Genomic DNA, 21,589 nt, shown 5'->3' on the forward strand with positions numbered 1-21,589 from the left:
GGATTCAAAAAGATCTCCAAGCAATTTGAAATCAATCATTCGACTGTCCGGAAGATCATCTACAAGTGGAGAAGATTCCAAACGAATGCCAGCAAGTTCAGCCCGAGAGCAGGCCGCAAGATGCTGAAAGAAGTCTATAAGAACCCCATAATGTCATCACGGGACCTACAGGTAGCTCTTGCCACTGTTGATGTCAAAGTGCACGCGTCTACCATTAGAAAGAGGCTGCACAAATTTGATCTACATGGGAGGTGTGCCAAGAGGAAACCTTTGCTGTCCAGAAAGAACATCGGGGCAAGACTAAAGTTTGCCAATGAACACCTAGGCAAAGACTAGCACTTCTGGAACAATGTGCTCTGGACAGATGAGTCAAAGGTAGAGCTATTTGGCCACAGTACCAGAAGACATGTTTGGCGAAAACCAAAGACAGCATTTGACCACAAGAACCTGATACCAACTGCAAAGCATGGTGGTGGAAATATTATGGTTTGGGGCAGCTTTGCTGCATCAGGGTCTGGGCAGCTCACTATCATAGAATCCACTATGAATTCTTCATTGTACCAGAGGGTGCTTAAGGATAATGTGAGGCCATCTGTCGGAAAGTTGAAGCTCAACCGAAGGTGGACCTTGCAACATGACAATGACCCTAAACATACCAGTAAATCCACCAAGGAATGACTGAAAAGAAAGAAATGGAGGGTTCTGGAATGGCCAAGTCAAAGCCCGGATCTAAATCCCATCGAGATGTTGTGGGGGGATTTGAAACGAGCTGTGCATGCAAGAAACCCCTCAAACATCGCACAGCTGAAAGAATTCTGCATGGAGGAGTGGGCAAAAATTTCTCCCAGTCGATGTCAGAGACTGGGAGACGAGACAGTTATAAGAAACGCCTACTTGAGGTTGTTTCCGCCAAAGGGGGCAATACCACCTATTAGAGCCAAGGGTGTACTTACTTTTTCCACATGCAAAATTTGCATTTATGTTTATTTAAATTATACAATGGACTGCAAAATGTAAATGTTTCATGATATTTGTTATATTATATCACCTTCATCTGTCAATATTGTTGAAATGAAGATCAAATAGCTGTATGTAAAAATATGTTGAAAAAGTCAAAACTTTACATGGGGTGTACTTAGTTTTTCACGTGACTGTATATATATATATAGATGCACCATCCGTTTCAGAAGACCCCTGTCTATTGCATTGAGTTTTGTAAGATTTAACCATTTATTACCTTCGCCACTAAAGGTGGGCAGACTTTGTTTTCACCACTGTTTGTTTGTCTGTGAGCAGGATATCTCAAAAAGTTATAGACAGATTCAGACTAAATTTGGTGGACAGGTTTGATGTGTGACAAGGCCGAATTGATTAGATTTTGGTGAAGATCCGAATCCGTATGCTTTTTTTTTTTTTTCTTTTTTTTTTTTTCTCCAATGATTCTTCATCATTGAGATTGAGCTAAAAACAACGTATATCACAATTCCTCAAAAACTTGGTGGATGAATTGGATAGGTGATGATAACAAGCTGATTACATTTTGGTTCAGATACGCCCTATCAGTGGGATACAAAACCTAAATTGTTCAGCCTGGTGGAGGTATGGGCCATACCGAGTGTGGTTCTAGTTTATTTGCTGTTTTAAACATGAGGTATTGTCGACGATTCCTTTTCTGTACACTTTAAATGTACAGGATGTCCCAGAATTCACTACTGAACATAAAAAAAAAAATTTTTTTTGAAACAATATTTTATTGGTATTGTTTTGTTATACACAATTAAGTCAATCATTCATAAATGCCAACTTGTTCACAACCAATTCCAATGCAAAGTGATATCCTCCAGCTACATTCATTAATTCGGGATCAATTTCAGTAAATCTGGATAAATTTCACCCTGTGATAATATAATTATATACAGTCACGTGAAAAAGTAAGTACAGCCCATGTAAAGTTTTGACTTTTTCAACATATTTCAACATACAGCTATTTGATCTTCATTTCAACAATATCTATATATATAAAACACAGTTTGTGTGTGTGTGTGTGTGTGTGTGTGTGTGTGTGTGTGTGTGTGTGTGTGTGTGTGTCTGTAATGTTACCGATAAACTCCTAAACGGAGAGGCTCACATGCTTGATATTTGGCATAGACATGGCCATTGAGCCTGGGAAGAACATGGCCGACCTAAAAAAAAATATTTCATAATATTTTTTTACCATATTTTTACCTCAGCGCATTTCAGCGAGGAATATTATGCACGGAATCTGAGGCGGTGGCAGAGCAGCGCGCTGATTCTCTCAGAGCGATCATGTGATGTTCCTTGCCGCCATAAACTCAGTTACGCGTTCGCACATATTTCAGAGCGAAAAGTGATTGCGTTTTTTCACATTTCAGCGAGGAACATTGCCATTCACACCACATAGGTTTTTTTTTCTTTCATCTTTACGAGATCCATATTTTTTATTCATATTTACCTCAGCGCATTTCAGCGAGGAATATTATACACGGAATCTGAGCAGGTGGCAGAGCAGCGCGCTGATTCGCTCAGAGCGATCACGTGATGTTCCTTGCCGCCATAAACTCACAGTTACGCGTTCGCACGTAATTCACCCGTTCAAAACAAACGAGATCCGCGAAGCGAGTTGGTCGAGTCGTGCTAACCAAGATGGCGACACGGCGGCTTCACTTTTCACGGAGTATGAGCGTTCTATATATTTTCAATTCAGTGCGCCCGACTCGCTCACGTACTTGATTTGTGGCATAGGCATGGCCATTGGGCCTTCACGGTGTAATTTGTGCGAGGCTTTTGTCCGAGTGAGCTTGAGCCGAGAGGGCGAATGTACGGGTTGGGAATGTATGGGTCTCCCTTCCCCCGCCCAGCAACGCCGGTACTGGAGGGCGTCACAGGATCGGTGAGTCTCCAAAACCCGCTTCGTGCTGTTGCGAAGATGCAGGACGATGTCGCGATTGTTGTGCTGCTCTCCGACCATGAGAACTGCAACGTCATTGTTGACTGGCCCTTCCCTTCCCCCCCCTTCCCCTCCCCCTCCATCCTCCCTCCCTCCCCATCCTCCCTTCCCCCTCCCCCTCCCTTCCCCCATTCCCCTCCCCCTCCTCCTCCCCTCCTCCTCCCCTCCCCCCTCCCCCTCCACCCCTCCTCCCCTCCCCCCTCCCCTCCTCCTCCCCCTCCCACCCTCCTCCCCCTCCCCCCTCCCACCCCTCCTCCCCCCTCCCCCCTCCAACCCCACCCCTCCCCCTCCCCCCCTCCCACTCCCCCCTCCCCCTCCCCCTCCCACCCCCCTCCCACCCCCCTCCCCCCTCCCCCTCCCCTCCCCCTCTCACTCCCCCCTCCCCCTCCCCCCTCCCCCTCCCCCTACCCTCCCCCTTCCCCCTCCCACCCCTCTCCCCCTCCCATCCCTCCCCCCTCTCCTCCCCTCCCCTCCCCCTCCTCCCCGTTCCCCTCACCTCCCCTTCCCCCTCCCCTCCCCTCCCCCACCCGGCAATGCCGGGTACTTCTGCTAGTTGATAGATAAAGGTGATATAATATAACAAATATCATGAAACATTTACATTTTGTAGTCCATTGTATAATTTAAATAAACATAAATGCAAATTTCACATGTGGAAAAAGTAAGTACACCCTTAGCTCTAATAGGAGGTATTGCCCCCTTTGGCAGAAACAACCTCAAGTAGGCGTTTCTTATAACTGTCTACCGGTCTCTGACATCGTCTGGGAGAAATTTTTGCCCACTCCTCCATGCAGAATTCTTTCAGCTGTGCGATGTTTGAGGGGTTTCTTGCATGCACAGCTCGTTTCAAATCCCCCACAACATCTCGATGGGATTTAGATCCGGGCTTTGACTTGGTCATTCCAGAACCCTCCATTTCTTTCTTTTCAGCCATTCCTTGGTGGATTTACTGGTATGTTTAGAGTCATTGTCATGTTGCAAGGTCTACCTTCGGTTGAGCTTCAACTTTCTGACAGATGGCCTCACATTATCCTCAACACCCTCTGGTACAATGAAGAATTCATAGTGGATTCTATGATGGTGAGCTGCCCAGGCCTTGATGCAGCAAAGCTGCCCCAAACCATAATATTTCCACCACCATGCTTTATAGTTGGTATCAGGTTCTTGTCATCAAATGCTGTCTTTGGTTTTCGCCAAACATGTCTTCTGGTACTGTGGCCAAATAGCTCTACCTTTGACTCATCTGTCCAGAGCACATTGTTCCAGAAGTGCTCTTTTTTTGCCTAGGTGTTCATTGGCAAACTTTTGTCTTGCCCGGATGTTCTTTCTGGACAGCAAAGGTTTCCTCCTGGCACACCTCCCATGTAGATCAAATTTGTGCAGCCTCTTTCTAATGGTAGACTCGTGCACTTTGACATCAACAGTGGCAAGAGCTACCTGTCGGTCCCGTGATGACATTCTGGGGTTCTTTGAGACTTCTTTCAGCATCTTGCGGTCTGCTCTCAGGCTGAACTTGCTGGGGCGGCCTGGTCTGAACAAATTGGCAGTTGTTTGGGATCTTCTCCACTTGGAGATGATCTTCCGGACAGTCGAATGATTGATTTCATATTGCTTGGAGATCTTTTTAAATCCCTTCCAAGACTCGTAGGCACCCATAACCTTCTTTCTGAAGGCCTCAGAGAGCTCTTTTGATCTAGGTATGGTGACACTGCACACTTAAACAACAAAGAGCAAACCAAACTAAATGTCTGAGGTTTAAATAAGAGTTTCCTCCAAGATCCTCTCCAACGATGTTCTAATCATTTGCACCTGAGCTGGTGCACCTGATTCTAATTTTAGGTATTTGAAGTAGTGATAAATGTAAGGGCGTACTTACTTTTTCCACATGCGAAATTTGCATTTATGTTTATTTAAATTATACAATGGACTACAAAATGTAAATGTTTCATGATATTTGTTATATTATATCACCTTTATCGATCAATATTGTTGAAATGAAGATCAAATAGCTGCATGTTGAAATATGTTGCAAAAGTCAAAACTTTACATGGGGTGTACTTACTTTTTCATGTGACTGTATGTGATAATATGTGATAATTTCACCCTGGCAAGTGGTAAAGCATGTGTTAAGGTGGAAAGAACTTGGAAGTGGCCATGTGCTGTGTGCAGGAAGGGTATCTGAGTGAACTCCATTCAATGTACAATGTGCACTGAGTGGGTTCATCAAAAATGTAGTGGTCTGAGAGGGTCACTAACCAGTGTGGCAGCTACATTCAAATGTAAGGTGTGCACAGAGGGAGCTGCAGATGGAGGAAATGTTGAGTTGGATCTTGGAGACGGCATGAAGCTGGAAGGTGTGAAAACATTTTGCTATCTTGGAGACATGCTGAATGGAGAAGGTGTATCAGACTCGGCAACGGTTGCTTGAGTGAGATGTGCATGGAAGAAGTTTCGGGAACTGAGTGGCGTGCTGATGAGGAGGGGAGTGTCGTTGAAGCTGAAGGGAAAGGTGTATGCTGCATGTGTGAGAAGTGTTACGATTTATGGGAGCGAGACATGGGTAATGAACGTAGAGCAGCAACGAAGGCTGGAAAGGGTGGAAATGCGAATGGTAAGGTGGATGTGCGGAGTGTTGTTGAGAGAGAGGAAGACAAATGATGAATTGCGAAAGATGATGGGAATAGAGCCTGTGATTGATGCTGTGAAGAGGAATAGGTTGAGAGGGTTTGGTCATTTGTTGAGGAAGGATGAAAGTGACTGGTTGAGAAGAGTGATGGAAATGAATGTAGAAGGAAGTAGAGGACGGGGAAGACCGAGAAGGACTTGGCTAAAGATGGTGGAAGAAGAAATGCAGGCAAGGGGGTTAACAAGGAGAGATGCAGAAAATAGGGCAAAATGGAGAAGATTGTCATGGGGACCGCAAGGCTAACCCCTGCTCTAGCAGGGAAAATGGCCTTAAAATGCATGTTGTTTGTTTGTTTTGGATAAATTTCACCACATGCTCTTATCACAGTATTTTTCACTTCCACTGTTGTCATCGGATTGGCTGAAAACACCTTTAGTTCAATTACTCCCCAGAAAGTGTTGACATGGTTTGTTAAGTCAGGGAGGGCTCCGAGGCGGCCAGGGTACCAGTCCAAATTTCCCTACCCAACGTTGTGGACAATGTTTGTTCAGAAAATTTCTTGTTGTGATAGATGTGTGTGCCCGAGCACCGTCTTGTTGGTAAAATGCAGTTTCTCGTACTCTTAAGCGACCATGTGTTGGCATCAATTCATCCCTTAGCAGAGCAGTAACTATTCCATCAATAAACTAGATGATATTCATAGAATATTTACCCTGCGCAGTCAACTTGGTGAAAGCCAACTGTTCTGTTTTTGAACGTTTTTTTTTCTTTGATCCAATATGTCTGCCAGACCATGTGAGTGATTACATCATAAAATTATATTCCGTAATATAATTGTGGCGGAGATCACACTCAATACATTTCAAACTGATCAGACTAAGCATTGTCCCTATCGAATTATGATGTCATAATTATGTCACCAATGACGCTATCGTTAACAACACCTCTTCCCCATGTGTAGTTAGCTTGTACAACATGACCTATGACGTCATAATTATCATTACAAAATTCTACAGGAGGAGGTACTCCTATGGTACAAATTTCGTGTCCATCAGACGAACAGTTAGAGGGAAACAAATCATACTGATCGGATGACGCGTTATACTTGTCGAATTATGATGTCATAAAGAAGGCACCAATGACACCATCATTAACATATCTTATTCCCCATGGGGAGTATTTGACAATGAGCAATGTTTAAATGTTTTCCATTGAGTGATTTCAGAGATATAGTGGTGCAAATTATTTTCAATATGGCATCTGTACCACGTGACCTATGATGTGATAATCATCATTGAAATATTCTCCAGGAGGAGGAGCTCTTATGGTGAAAATTTCGTGCCACCAACAATTGCAGAGAAAAAAAATTCATACTGATCGGTTGAAGCGTTATACTTGTTGGATTATGACATCATAATTAAGGTACTGATAACATCATCATTAGCATATCTTACTCCCCATGGGGGAGTACTTGACAATGAGCCATGTTTCAATTTTTTCCATGGAGCGGTTTGGGAGATATAGAGGTGTAACGTTTTTCCAAGATGGCATTTATACCAAGTGACCTTTGACGTGAGAATTATGAATAAAAAAAATTATACAGGCGGAGGTGCTCCTATGGTGTAATTTCATGTCAATTGGACCAACGCTTGCTGGGAAAATGATTTTTTTTAAATGCAGACACGTGCGCCCCATCTACGCACGTACTTAACCGAATGCCTAACCCTGCTTTTCGCTTCGTGAGCGCAGGGTAACATGAATGACCGCACTTTGATCACAACCTGCGACAAAAACCGGTAATGGGCTGATTGAGAATCGTGCATTTAAAGCACTCTTAAAATATGAACAGCACGATAGGGAAACATACATTTAATGCGGTATTTAAAATCACACTCGTGCCCGAAGGAAGCGGTTCAGTTTTGGCATTTTTAATATGAAATAAGCAAAGCCTAGAAACGAACAAAACCCATTAGAATTACCCTTCAGAATTACCTTTCAGAATAACCCTTCAGAATTACCCTTCAGACCAACCTTTAGAAATTACCCTTTAGAATTGCCCTTTTGAATTACCCTTTGGAATTACCCTTTAGAATTACCCTTTAGAATTACCCTTTAGAATTACCCTTTAGAATTACCCTTCAGACCAACCTTTAGAAATTACCCTTTAGAATTACCCTTTAGAATTGCCCTTTAGAATTACCCTTTGGAATTACCCTTCAGAATTACCCTTTAGAATTACCCTTGAGAAACCTGTAGAATTGTCCTTTAGAATTACCCTTTAGAACCCATTAGAATTACCCTTCATAATTACCCTTCAGAATAACCTTTAGAATTACCCTTTTGAATTACCCTTTAGAATTGCCTTTTAGAATTACCCTTTAGAATTACCCTTTAGAACCATTAGAATTACCCTTTAGAACCCTGTATAATTGTCCTTTAGAATTACCCTTTAGAGCCCATTATAATTTAGAATTACCCTTTAGAACCCATTATAATTACCCTTTAGGATTAAAGACGCTGGGTTATGAAGATTCTTCTTCATTTTTGACAGACAGACATAGCCGAATATTGAAGCGGCTTCACCGCTTAAAAATTAACTCAACCCCTCTTATCCATGTCACCCTCCCCACGGTTATATCAGAAAAGCAGCTGATTCGTCACACAGTGACAGATTGGATTGCTTAACCCCAATTTGAGGCCATTCAAAAAATTACGTATTTAATTTTTATTTTTTTCGTAATTTGCTGAACGTAATGCCTGACTTCCATGCATTCTGACGAGCTTCATTAAAACTTACTATCATTCGACATATGATTAAATTTTTGGGGGTCCCTCATTGTGAATAACACTCGACCCAAACAAAGCCAATGGAAATCTGATGCAACAAACCCGGGCAGTGTCTAAATCAGCAGAGGCCCACATGACTAATTTGTTAGGCCCACCAGAAAACCAAATAACAGCCATATCATTTCAGCAGTGATTCCACACTTTGGAGTTTCACCAGAAGGGAGTTGCTAGTGGACCGCATGCACCTTGCAGAAACCTGGGTGGTGACAAGGCATGGAGAGAGCAGAGGGTGCAAGACTAAAAGGATAAAGGGAGCATTGCCTGTCTGCTATGGGAAAGTGATTGGCCCATAGATTCAGCTTCATCATGGGAGAGTCCAATGATCTTGAATGCCTTGGTTTCCATGGCAACAAGCTGAGCAAGGTGTGAGGCATGGGTGCCAGCCCAGAGGGGAGAGGAATACTCCATCAAGCAGCGGTTGAAGGCCTTGTAGGTGGATAGCAGTTCAGGTTTGCCAAGGAAGAACTTTGTTATTTCCTTGTTGTTGATAAATTTGTCTTGTTATTGAACATAGTTGAAGTAACTTCACCGAATTTAGCTAGTGCTGTGTTACATTGCTGTGGGGTGTGATTCTGTATTTCTCTCTTTGCTTTTGCAGGTGTTCAGGGGAGTCAGATGGTGGTGCGAGCTGGTTCTGAAAGCAGCCAGCTCTTGATGCCCTATCCCCACCCTGGCCACTGGTATCTGGCACTTCGAGTTCTTTGCTCCAATGAAGACTGGTATTTCAGCACTCTTTTAGAAATAAATAGAATGCCTTTTCACCCCTCAGCCCAAATTGGGCTAAGGGGTATTGTCGTCCGGGCGTCCGTCAACTTTTGGTTTCCGTCAATTTCGAGGAGAACGGCTTGTCCGATTAAATCCATTTTTGCAGTGTGTGTTGGGGTTGAGTAGAGGAAGGTTCATGGGCTCGCTGCGATTTTCAATATGGCCGCCACGGCAGCCATCTTGAAATTGCCATCTTGAAAGCCATCTTGAAATTGGTTTCCGTCAATTTCAAGTAGAACAGCTTGTCCGATTAAATCCATTTTTGCAGAGTGTGTTGAGGTTGAGTAGAGGAAGATTCCTTTCGAAAATGGGCGCACTGTGATTTTCAATAAGGCCGTCACGGCAGCCATCTTGAAATTGGTTTCCACCATGCATGGGCTGAGGGGTTACGCCCGCTTTGCGGTGCTATTTATTTCACTTGCACCATTGCCGTTTTATTGAGGGACTAAACAAATGCCTAGATTATTAGTCTTCGCTCTTAGTTTAACTTTTGGCTGTGTTTTTAATTTTTATTGTACACCGCTCCTTTCCTATACCATCTCCAGGCATTGCAAATCGTCAATGCTGGGCACCGAAGGGGGCTCGGCAGTGACGCACGCTGAAAGAGAGTACTCAGTTTTCACTCTGGTTGTTTGTTTTCTTGGTTGTTTGTTTGTCCGGGCGATATCTCAGCCATCCTTTGAGCTAGGAAGCTGAAATTTCGGCACAATAGTGAGCAAGTCCTTTGTCAAAAACGGTATTTTTTGTTTTTTGATTAATCAATTAATTGATGAGTTATTTAATTATTAGCGATTAATTAAGTACTTATTTAATTAATTAAATTTCATTTCTCTTCTGACCATTAACTCAGGCACCTTTTGAGTTAGGAAGCTGATATTTGGACATGCCAATGACAAGGTGATTTGGCTGCAAAGGATATTTTTGATTTATTAATTAATCAATTAATCAATTAATCGATTAATTATTTAATTATTTGATTATGACAAAAAAAAATTGTATTTTTAAGTTACAGATTCTGATGAAATGGTGGTGGTTTATGTGTTCTCTGACCGAAAGGATTAATAATTTAATTTTTTAATGATTATTATTTATTTATTTTCATTATTAATCATTTATTTATCTTCTCCAATATCTCAGGCACCTTTTGAGCTCAGAAGCTAATATTTGGACATGAGTGACCAGGTGATGTGGCTATCAAGGATATTTTTGATTTATTGATTAATCAATTAATCAATGTATCGATTAATTATTTAATTATTCGATGAATTACTTTAAAAAAAATTTTTCCCCCAGTTACAGATTCTGATGAAATGGTGGTGGTTTATGTGTTCTGTGACCGAATTGATTGATAATTTAATTTTTTAATGATTATTATTTATTTATTTTCATTATTAATCATTTATTTATTTTCTTTCTCATTTGGCCAATATCTCAGGCACCTTTTGAGCTGGGAAGCTAATATTTGGACATGGCAGTGACCAAGTGATGTGGCCATCAAGGATATTTTTGATTAATTGATTAATCATTTAATCGATTCATTATTTATTGATTAATCGATGAATTATTTATTGATTAATCAATTAATTATTTAATTTTTTATTAATGATTTATTTGATTAAATTTCTAAAAGATACATCTTCGGATGAAGCACGAGTGGTTTTGTTATGGTATTAGCCAATTGATTAAGAAAATATTTTGTGATAATCTTTTATTGATTTTAATTATACAATTAATCAATCAATTAGTGTACACCTCTCCCTCCCAATGCAGCCTCTATGAGCTGCACTGCGGTATTGCCGGGCGCCGGAGGCACCCCGGCAATGCCGCGCTGTAGGATATTTAATTATTTGGCATGGGGGCGGTGTACTTTGAATGTATGTGTACTTGTTTTGCTCTTTTTTCTGTACAAGATCAAAGCTCATGGAAGAGCTCATACAGTCGTGGCCAAAAATATTGGCACCCTTGCACATTTTTCAAATAACTCACAATTTTCTCTAAAAATAAGTTGAAATTGACAAAAGTATTTGGTCTCCACAATTCTTTATTTCACTGTTAATATTACAGAACCTTTGTTGTTTTTTTTATTCAGAACTTAATATATCCTTTTAAATCAGAAAATAAAAAGAAATGGCATTGACGAAATGATTGACACCCTCAACTTAATATTTGGTAGCACAGCGTTTGGACAAAATAACTGCAGTCAAGTGCTTCCTCTAGCCATGAATGAGCTTCCTACACCTCTCTATTGGCAGTTTGGCCCACTCTTCTTGTGCAAACTGCTCCAGTTCTCCCAGATTTGAAGGATGCCTTCTCCCAACTGCTGTTTTCAGATCTCCCCACAGGTGTTCAATGGGATTTACATCTGGACTCATTGCTGGCCACTCCAGAACAGTCCAGTGTTTTGTCTTGAACCATTCCTGTGTGCTTTTTGTCCCCTGTCGCACCGCGGAGCGAAAGGGGGACTATGGTTTTCCCGTGCGGGCGTGCGTGCATGTGTAAGCGAAGGACCGAATTCTAATTTGGTGTGTGGGTGCAACCCACGTCAAAATCCAAGATGGCCGCCGCCATGTATGTCTGACACCATATATGTCTGAACCTTGTGAGCGGAATATCTTGAAAAATAAGCGAAGTACCAACTTCTAATCTGGTGTGTGGGTGTATCTGGGCATAAGGAAGAAAGCTATTGAAAATTTGGTCACCACGTCAAAATACAAGATGGCCACCGCCATGTATGTCTAAACCTTGTGAGCAGAATATCTTGAAAAATAAGCGAAGTACCAACTTCTAATCTGGTGTGTGGGTGTATCTAGGCATAATGAAGAAAGCTATTGAAAATTGGGTCGCCACGTCAAAATCTAAGATGGCCGCTACCATATATATGTCTGAACCTTGTGAGCGAAATATCTTGAAAAATAAGCGAAGTACCAACTTCTAATCTGGTGCGTGGGTGTATCTCGGCATAAGGAAGAACGCTATTGAAAATTGGGTCGCCACGTTAAAATCCAAGATGGCCACCACCATATATATGTCTGAACCTTGTGAGCGAAATATCTTGAAAAATAAACGAACTACTAACTTCTAATCTGGTGTGTGGGTGTATCTATGCATAAGGGAGAACGCTATTGAAAATTGGGTCGCCATGTCAAAATCCAAGATGGCCGCCTTGCATCTTCCACTTTGTCAACTCACATGACTTCACCGACGGGAGACCTAGGCATAACGCTTGTTGAAGTTTGTTTGGGGTCATTGTCCTGTTGCAAGACCCATGACCTTCGACAGAGACCCAGATTTCTGACACTGGGTTGAACATTACGCTCCAAAATGCCTTGTAATCTCCTGATTTCATGATGCCATGCACACATTCAAGGCACCCAGTGCCAGAGGCAGCACAGCAACCCCAAAACATCACTGAACCTCCTCCATGTTTGACTGTAGGGAAGGTGTTCTTTTCTTGGAAGGCTTCATTTTGTTTTCTGTAAACATAGAGATGATGTGCTTCACCAAAAAGCTCTAATTTGGTCTCATCTGTCCACAGAACATTCTCCCAGAAGGATTTTGGCTTGTTCACGTGTGTTTTGGCAAACTCCAGTCAGGCTTTCTCAGCAGTGGGGGGTCCTCCTGGGTCTCCTACCATAGAACCCCCTTTCATTGAGTTGGCAACAGATGGTGCGAGTTGAAACCGTCGTACCTTGTTTCTGAAGGTCAGCTTGAATCTGTTTTGGCAGTTGATTGAGGTGCTTCCTCCACCATTCAAACAATCATTCGCTGCAATATTTGATCAAGTTTTCTCTTGCAGCCACATCCAGGGAGATTGGCTACAGTGGCATGGGCCTTAAACATCCTGATAACATTGCGTATGGTGGACACAGGAACATTGAGGTCTCTGGACCTGTAGCCTTGAGATTGTCCATGCTTGGCTACAATCTTGTGTGTGACCTCAGACAATTCTCTGGTTTTCTTTCTTTTCTCCATGCTCATTGCAGTACACACAGTGACACAAAACAGCAGAATGACTCCTTTCTCTAATCAACTTGGTTGGTTGAGTGATTTTTATATTTCAGGCACCTGCAACTCACTACAAGTGAGTTCAATTCCAAAGTAAAGGAAAATCACCTGCTTGAAATCTAATTATTTCTAACAACTTCTAAAAGGTGCCAATAATATTGTCCGGGCCATTTTAGGATTTCTGTATGGAATAAGCTAAGATTTAGTAGTTTTTTCAGCTTTCTTTGTGTTGTCCCACTGCAAACCAAAGAAATACATATGTGGATACCAAAATATTTCTTTATTTCAACAATTTTTAAGAAGAAATTATTTGAAATAATTTCTTATTTATTTGAAAAATTCTTTGAAATTTGTCCACCATGCTACCAATTTGTCCACCATGTGCATTATTTGAAAAAAGTGCAAGGGTGCCAATATTTTTGGCCACGACTGTAGGTGAGGTTTATCACTTTGCAAGCATTCTTTGAGTCATCACTGATGTCTTCCAGTGTTGAGGAATTGCTCAAAATGCGGCTCTTTCGTTTGCTTCAACCCTCCTCAATATTACATATGCTCATACGTGAGATTACCTTAAGCACTTTATCGCCCATGATCTAATAGTACACTGCCAGGTGTATTGTGCTGCTTCGGTAAGCAAAATTAATGCATGTGTATTGCTGATAACATCTGGACTCCCACTTTGAGTTTCTGTCATTTGCCAAATTCAAATGATCCAAACTCAAATTATTCAGCTGAGCATTCAGCTTCATTCCCTTGAGAGCTAAACTTAGTTTCATGACATTGGACCTTGAATTAAACACACAAATGTTTACCTTTATTTACTGTGGGTCTTGGTATTTATACACGAAGCCTTTGTTTTTAAAACATATTGTTACGCAACCGCGATTAACACCACAGTTACGGATGGCCGATTGCGAGACTTTACACTCCCGAGGCGAAAACTCAATGGCGGATTCCAACTCAACACAAAGTTAAACGCGCGGAATGGCGGACACAGCAAGCTCCGCAGCCTTATCTATTAAAATGAAACACCCAGGAAACTGCGTTCAGATATATACAGAAAATAATACAAGGATTTATTAATGAAAAGTAAAGACAGTGAAAAAGCCCGCGCCGGTAATAACTCTAATCAGAAGCCTAAATTGGGATCCCACACACAACAGATATCAAACACGATACGAGGGAGATTATGAATTACAAAAGAAACACGTCACGTCGTGTACAGTGTACGCGGAGCCCGGGCTTATCTGTCTCCGTCGTCTTCTTGTGACACGGCCGCGCTCAGCCGCCACCAGGCCTTCTCCAAGCTCCGATCCTCTCGCCGCCCACGAGGTCGGTGCACCAATCTCCAAGGCACCCAACGCAGGCCAGCGGCTTCACCCAAGATCGATCCCCACACGAAGCACGAAAAGACAGGAACGGGGAGAACGCAGGTTTGACTGCACGTCTCGTCCCTCCAACTCGCTCCGGGACTGGTCTCAACTCAACTCCTCCGGCTCAACTGAAGTGAACTCTCTGCGGGAGTGCTGGCAGCCAACTCTTCTGCAGAACTCTTCTCAACTGCTGCGCAACTCAAAGCATGAACCACAAGAGACCAAAAGCTGCACTGCCAGACGCCAGAGAGGCAAGAGAACAAGAAGAACGAAGAACGTTCGGCGCTCCCTTAAATAACCTCGCTGGTGACGTCACGTTCCTTGGTGCGCCACCCAATCAGTGCCCTCCACCGAATCACAGGCCTGTAGTGTTGTGATAGCGCATGGCACTCGAGGCCCAGCGGAGGTGTAGCTGGCTGCGGCCATCATCGGCGGTGTCCTAGCCTGGTTTCCTGTCCGTTTGTTCCGAAGTCATTGTCAGGGAAAGGAATTATTTAATGTTGCGCTAAGGACCTAACTAATGTTTATGTGGTTTGGAGTGCCATAATGGACAAAGGTTTGACTACTAGGTGAAACTCACAGGGGCGTTACCTTTAATCCCTCACTATTTAACACTCGAATCTCCAGGTAGATCCACAATCATACATCTTACCCCGACAAACGCCTCAACATCAAGAACTTATTACATGTAGAGTCCCTGTCACGACAGTCGAATACCTACCTATTCAGATCTACCTAGCTCTAGGTGTTGCTCTACCAAATTCATAACACAGCCCCCCCCCCCCCTGGAACCGTAGCTCCTGCAAGGTTCACCGCAGGCGCTACCATTCCAGCCTTAACACTTACTGTCACACACTTAATTAACCTATTAAATAAATCAGGAAGGGCTGTGGGAAGTGAGTCGGACTACCTACCTACACTTCCTTAACATGCTAAACCCCTTAACCATCATGCAAGTATGTACATTTTCTTCGTTGTTCCTGTGGAGGGAGGAAACAAACAACACACAACACTAACTTAACCACAAAACTTAACCATCTTTCCAAAAACTCAAAACTCTAACCTTTGTACATACCCCGGTCTACAGACCGCGTCCCCCGGTGGATGCCACAAGACACAACCTTACCTGCGGGGCCATCCCAATGCACCCCCTAAATTTCCTCGGGCCCTGTCCAGATGTTGCAGGTAAGTGACATGGCTCGGTGGATTTCGCCCACATGCATGCAACACGGACCCTTTAACCACTCATTCTCATTCCATAGGTCATCAAGGCATTTCAAAAATCAATAAGGTTCTTCTCAATACACCCCCCTGCAGGACCATGGCATTGATGTCATTCGTGTGTGTGTGCATTCCTCAACTAGGCAGCGGGGAGGTACCGCACAAAAAGATGGTGGGGGCGCATCAGGCTGTGGTGCCCGCAGTCCCAAAAACAAGTCAACCGACTTACAAGTTCATTGCCCCCCCCCCCTTTACCTCTTGGCCCCGTGACAGCCCAACAGCCCCTTTCCGCCGTTACCTCGCCGGTGAGGGTCTCCACACACACCAGGCTCCTTTGCCTCCTGCTTTCGCGCAGCAACACGGGTCACCAGGGGACTTCCTCACCCCGCGGCGCCCAACCAGACCCTCCACCGACGAGCTCCAATTTCCAGTTACCACCGGCTGCCAGGGGTAATTGCCGCAGAGGGGGGGCCCGCAGGCATCGCTCCTCAGAGCTTGCTCTGTACCTGCAGACACACACACCTTCCCCACCCACAAGACCCCAAAACACACTTCCTCCCCCGCTGCCATTCAATTCTCCACACAACTCAGCACAATTCAGTACAATTCCATAGATGGTGTAAAAGGTGTTACAAGGCTTGCCATGGCCTGCCACATGTGAAATCCCCCAGTTCACATTTAAACCATCACACATTTCCAAAAGCACATTTCCAAAAGCACAAGTATCACCCCTCATTATCTCCAATAATCATCACTCACTCTCCAGGTTCCACTCTCACGACCACATCAAAACACATAACCACAACACAAAAACATACGCCACCCACAAGACACTGTGTGGCTCCCATTCCATCCCCTCACCGGCCATGTCATCACTCTCACCCGCCTCCCAACTCCAAATTACATGTCCCCAATTTCCCAAAGCAAGTCCTGAAGCCTGGGACAGTACTCCTTAAAACACTCACCTCAAGTGCAGGTAGCTGCAGGTTGGTCGGGTTCAAGAGTGTCATCCACCCTCCTAATTTCCCAAAATTTCACATTGGGCCTACCAAATACTTCCAAATTTCTCTTTTGTCCCCACTACACTGGCAGGTATGTGGATCCGCATCCAACGGTGATCATCGCTACACAACTACCTGTGGCCACGACAGCTCTGCACCTCTACCGTGCAAGGGTCATCGGGACAAGGTGAGCAGTCAAAGCGCCAACATGGCCCATGAATGTCCATAAGGGTGCGACCCACCATCCATCCTTCGGCCCCCTTGCGAGGAACACAGCTGCACCAGCCCCAGCTGGCCAATGTGGTGAGCACTTGCTGCCACAACACACACTACCGTCTACCGCACACACAACCTCGGTCCTGGGGGGCACGGTCGCAGTGCGTGGCATCCCTACAGCCACGTCCCCTGCACCTCCCCATCATCCCCCAGTCCGACTACAGAACTGCAGCCCCCCAGTGCTCACCCACACTTGACCACACCAAGGTCCAGTCAACAGCCATGCTCCACCAGGAGACCCACCCAGAAGACATGGTCCACACACCTCGGACACGCACAGCACCACGTTGACCCAAAGACAACACAACTACATCCCCATAACCCCGCGTCCCAAATATCAGCACAGTTGCCCCCGCAACCAGTTGAAAGCTGTCTTGCTACCCTATTAATTTCATCACAGCCTCCAACACTTTGGTCTGCACACCCGGATCAATAATGGCGTCACTGTACAGTGTCCACCATGACATTTCAAAATCCACCCTTAAATTTGCATCTAACCCACAGATTACCCATGCCAAACATTTGTCACATTTTACTAACCTCACCAAAGAAAGATGCTTTGCCATACACATGCCAGCCGAGCATGGCCCACATGCTCGGCTCGTTACACATCTCCCGATTCACATCCCCATGGCTCTCTTCCCAACCCGAGAGTCCATAAATCATAACGGAGCATCTGTGGAAGGTCACTCACACCATCACGTTCCACAGATGCCCCAATGGTTGTCCGGCAGGCTATCTCCATCCCTGTCCATTCGGTTTGACCCGCGTCCATCGACCAACACGGCATGGCAGGTCATCACATGCCAGTTGTCCCAAAGTCTCAGGGAGAGGGTGTTAGGTCGCTTGCCCGGGTGGTCACTACATCAGGCCCAAGCTGGCCATCTGCGGTGCCACCACCAAAGCGCGACCCACAACACCTCCCCCTAGTGGTCCTCAATAAATGCCAACCCAGGCTTGAGAAACCACCTCGGACCCCTCTGGAGGTCTTAACCCCCACCAGGGTCCGGTGACCCTGCCAGCCCGAGCCACCAGCTCGGACGGCGCCCCGACGGACAAGGGACGCCACACTCCACCAGACCCCCCGTGGGACCCAGGTCGTACCTCGACACCCAAGGCTGGACCCCACGTCCAAATCTCGCCATCACAGCCCCCCAGCTGGCTGGCATACCCAAATTTTGAAAGGGGCAACTTTTGCCCGAGGCCATCACCCATGACCTCTCCATGTCCAGATCCCGCAGCCCGGGGACCAATCCCAACCATGGCTGCTCCAAATCAAGTTCCCATTGTAATTTTATTTTAAATTTTATTTTACAAATTTTCATTCCCACTGCCAAACCGCAGCTGCAGGGAACAACCTCTACCACTGGTTGTTCTGCCCCTCCCTGCAGTTGATCCAAATTCCCTACAGGGACCAAATCTCCAGAAGCTCTATCTCCCGATCCTCCAAGATCCAAATCCAGCCCGGAGCCAACACACTCCCCCAAATGGTTGTCCAATTTTGGAGCCTCTGTTTCCAAATAGCAGTGTACGGTGAGCGTCCCCTCGGTCATTCCAACCACCTCCTTGGACCAACTCACCTCTTCCCCCAGACTCCTTTGGGCCTGGACAAGCTCTACCTCCATGGGACTGTCACAGGTCTCCAGCCGCTGGATCGAATCATCCTCATCCTCATCATTTCCACAAATCATTCCTGGCCCCGCCAGGCTTTGATCAATATCCCCAATAAATACCTGGTCCGGCTCCATTGCACGGACCCCCAAAAACTCTACCCCCTCTTGCTCCGCACCACCGCCCTGGTGCTGCACAATTCCAAATTCATCCCCCGGTTGGGGTGTTGTGACATCCACACGGTCCCGATAAACAACCAGGCCAGAATGTGGGAAACATTCCCCATTACAACTCTCACATTCCAAATTTCCTTCCATCCCTTCGATCTGTTCTTTCAAACCCTCCTCTAATCTACCCATTTGCCCCTCCATGTTTTTTGTTTGGGCATTAATTTTGTTCTCCAATTGCTCGTTCTGAGCATTCATTTCCCCTTTCAATCCATTAATTTGGTCACTCATGTCCTTCAGTCCTTCCCTCCATTCCTTCCCCTGCGACTCCATTTTATTTTCCATCCCTTCAATTTTATTTTCCAACCCACTTTTCATTTCTCCCATATCATTACTCATTTTATTTTCCAGCCTGTCAATTTTATCATTTATTCCCCGAATTTCTGCAAGGTTTCGCTCACCCTCGGCCCTCTGAGCATTTATTAAATTTACTATGGTCTGGAGATCTATCGGGGCCGTCCCACTTGTTCCCGACTCCCCGGTAGGGGAGGGGCATAAGTTGGTTCTCGGGACGAGGGAGGTTCCAAGGCTCACCTCTGCATCAAATTCCCCTATTTCCGGCTCACTCCCAACGCTGACGGAGGCCTCGCTACGCACCTCCATTTCGTCGACCTCCGACATCCGCTTTTCGGAAGGTCGTTCCCCGCGCGCGTATTTATTTCAATTCCAAAAACACAATTTAAATTTGACGAAGACGCGATATCGCGCTCCGTATGCCCAATTGATTACTAAATTTCTCCGCCTCGCCTATAAAAATTTTGCGTTCGAACGTCGGGCGCAATGTACGCCCGACCGTGTCGATGTCTCGCCGCGGACAAAAAAATTTGTCCGACGGGTTCGAATCCTACACTCCTGACACCACTTGTTACGCAACCGCGATTAACACCACAGTTACGGATGGCCGATTGCGAGACTTTACACTCCCGAGGCGAAAACTCAATGGCGGATTCCAACTCAACACAAAGTTAAACGCGCGGAATGGCGGACACAGCAAGCTCCGCAGCCTTATCTATTAAAATGAAACACCCAGGAAACTGCGTTCAGATATATACAGAAAATAATACAAGGATTTATTAATGAAAAGTAAAGACAGTGAAAAAGCCCGCGCCGGTAATATCTCTAATCAGAAGCCTAAATTGGGATCCCACACACAACAGATATCAAACACGATACGAGGGAGATTATGAATTACAAAAGAAACACGTCACGTCGTGTACAGTGTACGCGGAGCCCGGGCTTATCTGTCTCCGTCGTCTTCTTGTGACACGGCCGCGCTCAGCCGCCACCAGGCCTTCTCCAAGCTCCGATCCTCTCGCCGCCCACGAGGTCGGTGCACCAATCTCCAAGGCACCCAACGCAGGCCAGCGGCTTCACCCAAGATCGATCCCCACACGAAGCACGAAAAGACAGGAACGGGGAGAACGCAGGTTTGACTGCACGTCTCGTCCCTCCAACTCGCTCCGGGACTGGTCTCAACTCAACTCCTCCGGCTCAACTGAAGTGAACTCTCTGCGGGAGTGCTGGCAGCCAACTCTTCTGCAGAACTCTTCTCAACTGCTGCGCAACTCAAAGCATGAACCACAAGAGACCAAAAGCTGCACTGCCAGACACCAGAGAGGCAAGAGAACAAGAAGAACGAAGAACGTTCGGCGCTCCCTTAAATAACCTCGCTGGTGACGTCACGTTCCTTGGTGCGCCACCCAATCAGTGCCCTCCACCGAATCACAGGCCTGTAGTGTTGTGATAGCGCGTGGCACTCGAGGCCCAGCGGAGGTGTAGCTGGCTGCGGCCATCATCGGCGGTGTCCTAGCCTGGTTTCCTGTCCGTTTGTTCCGAAGTCATTGTCAGGGAAAGGAATTATTTAATGTTGCGCTAAGGACCTAACTAATGTTTATGTGGTTTGGAGTGCCATAATGGACAAAGGTTTGACTACTAGGTGAAACTCACAGGGGCGTTACCTTTAATCCCTCACTATTTAACACTCGAATCTCCAGGTAGATCCACAATCATACATCTTACCCCGACAAACGCCTCAACATCAAGAACTTATTACATGTAGAGTCCCTGTCACGACAGTCGAATACCTACCTATTCAGATCTACCTAGCTCTAGATGTTGCTCTACCAAATTCATAACAATATTTTAGAAAAAAAACACGTACCTATTGAACTTGTTGTGTCAAAATAAATCCAACAAACAAAGCAAACGATAGGTGTGTATGGGAAAATAGTGTTCATGATATGGTGGTGAATGTTAGTTGGGGAAAAGGAAAGTTTATGGCTGTCTTTCCCTCCAAAGGAAAGTTTATGGCTGTCTCTATCCATTACTGGGATATTATAGCTTGGTGTTGGCTTAACGGTTAAGGTGGCTGGCTTAAGATCTTCGGGTCTTGAGATTGAGCCCCTGGCCTACCGTTGAAATAACACTAGATGGGTTGACTCAGCCTGCCATCGTTTCCTTGTCATCGTTTCCTCCTTTCCCCACTTTCATGGTTTCCAATTTGTTCGTCGCCATGATTGTTGTGTCTAACTGTGACCCCACTTTCACTACGTTGTCATATTATTCTTTGTCTCATCACTCTCCAATGAGCCTAGACGTTGTATCGCAATAAACTTGTTTTTTGTTCACCAATTTGTGGCCAAGTGAGCAGCAATCAGTGTTAGATTAAC

The 21,589-nt window shown here is 45.0% G+C and overlaps 1 protein-coding gene across 1 annotated transcript in view; it reads left to right on the forward strand.

The window, feature by feature from the left end:
• TMEM8B (transmembrane protein 8B) overlaps positions 1-21,589 on the forward strand; it is a 96,469-nt gene that overhangs the window by 52,153 nt on the left and 22,727 nt on the right. Inside the window, exon 8 of the mRNA XM_068121735.2 lies at positions 9,040-9,160. Coding sequence (XP_067977836.2) covers positions 9,040-9,160 — 121 coding nt within the window. The remainder of the gene's footprint in view (positions 1-9,039; positions 9,161-21,589) is intronic.

This window comes from Myxine glutinosa, chromosome 1, assembly GCF_964187855.1.
Source record: "Myxine glutinosa chromosome 1, kmMyxGlut1.1, whole genome shotgun sequence".
In the NCBI taxonomy this organism is placed as follows: Eukaryota; Metazoa; Chordata; class Myxini; order Myxiniformes; family Myxinidae; genus Myxine; species Myxine glutinosa.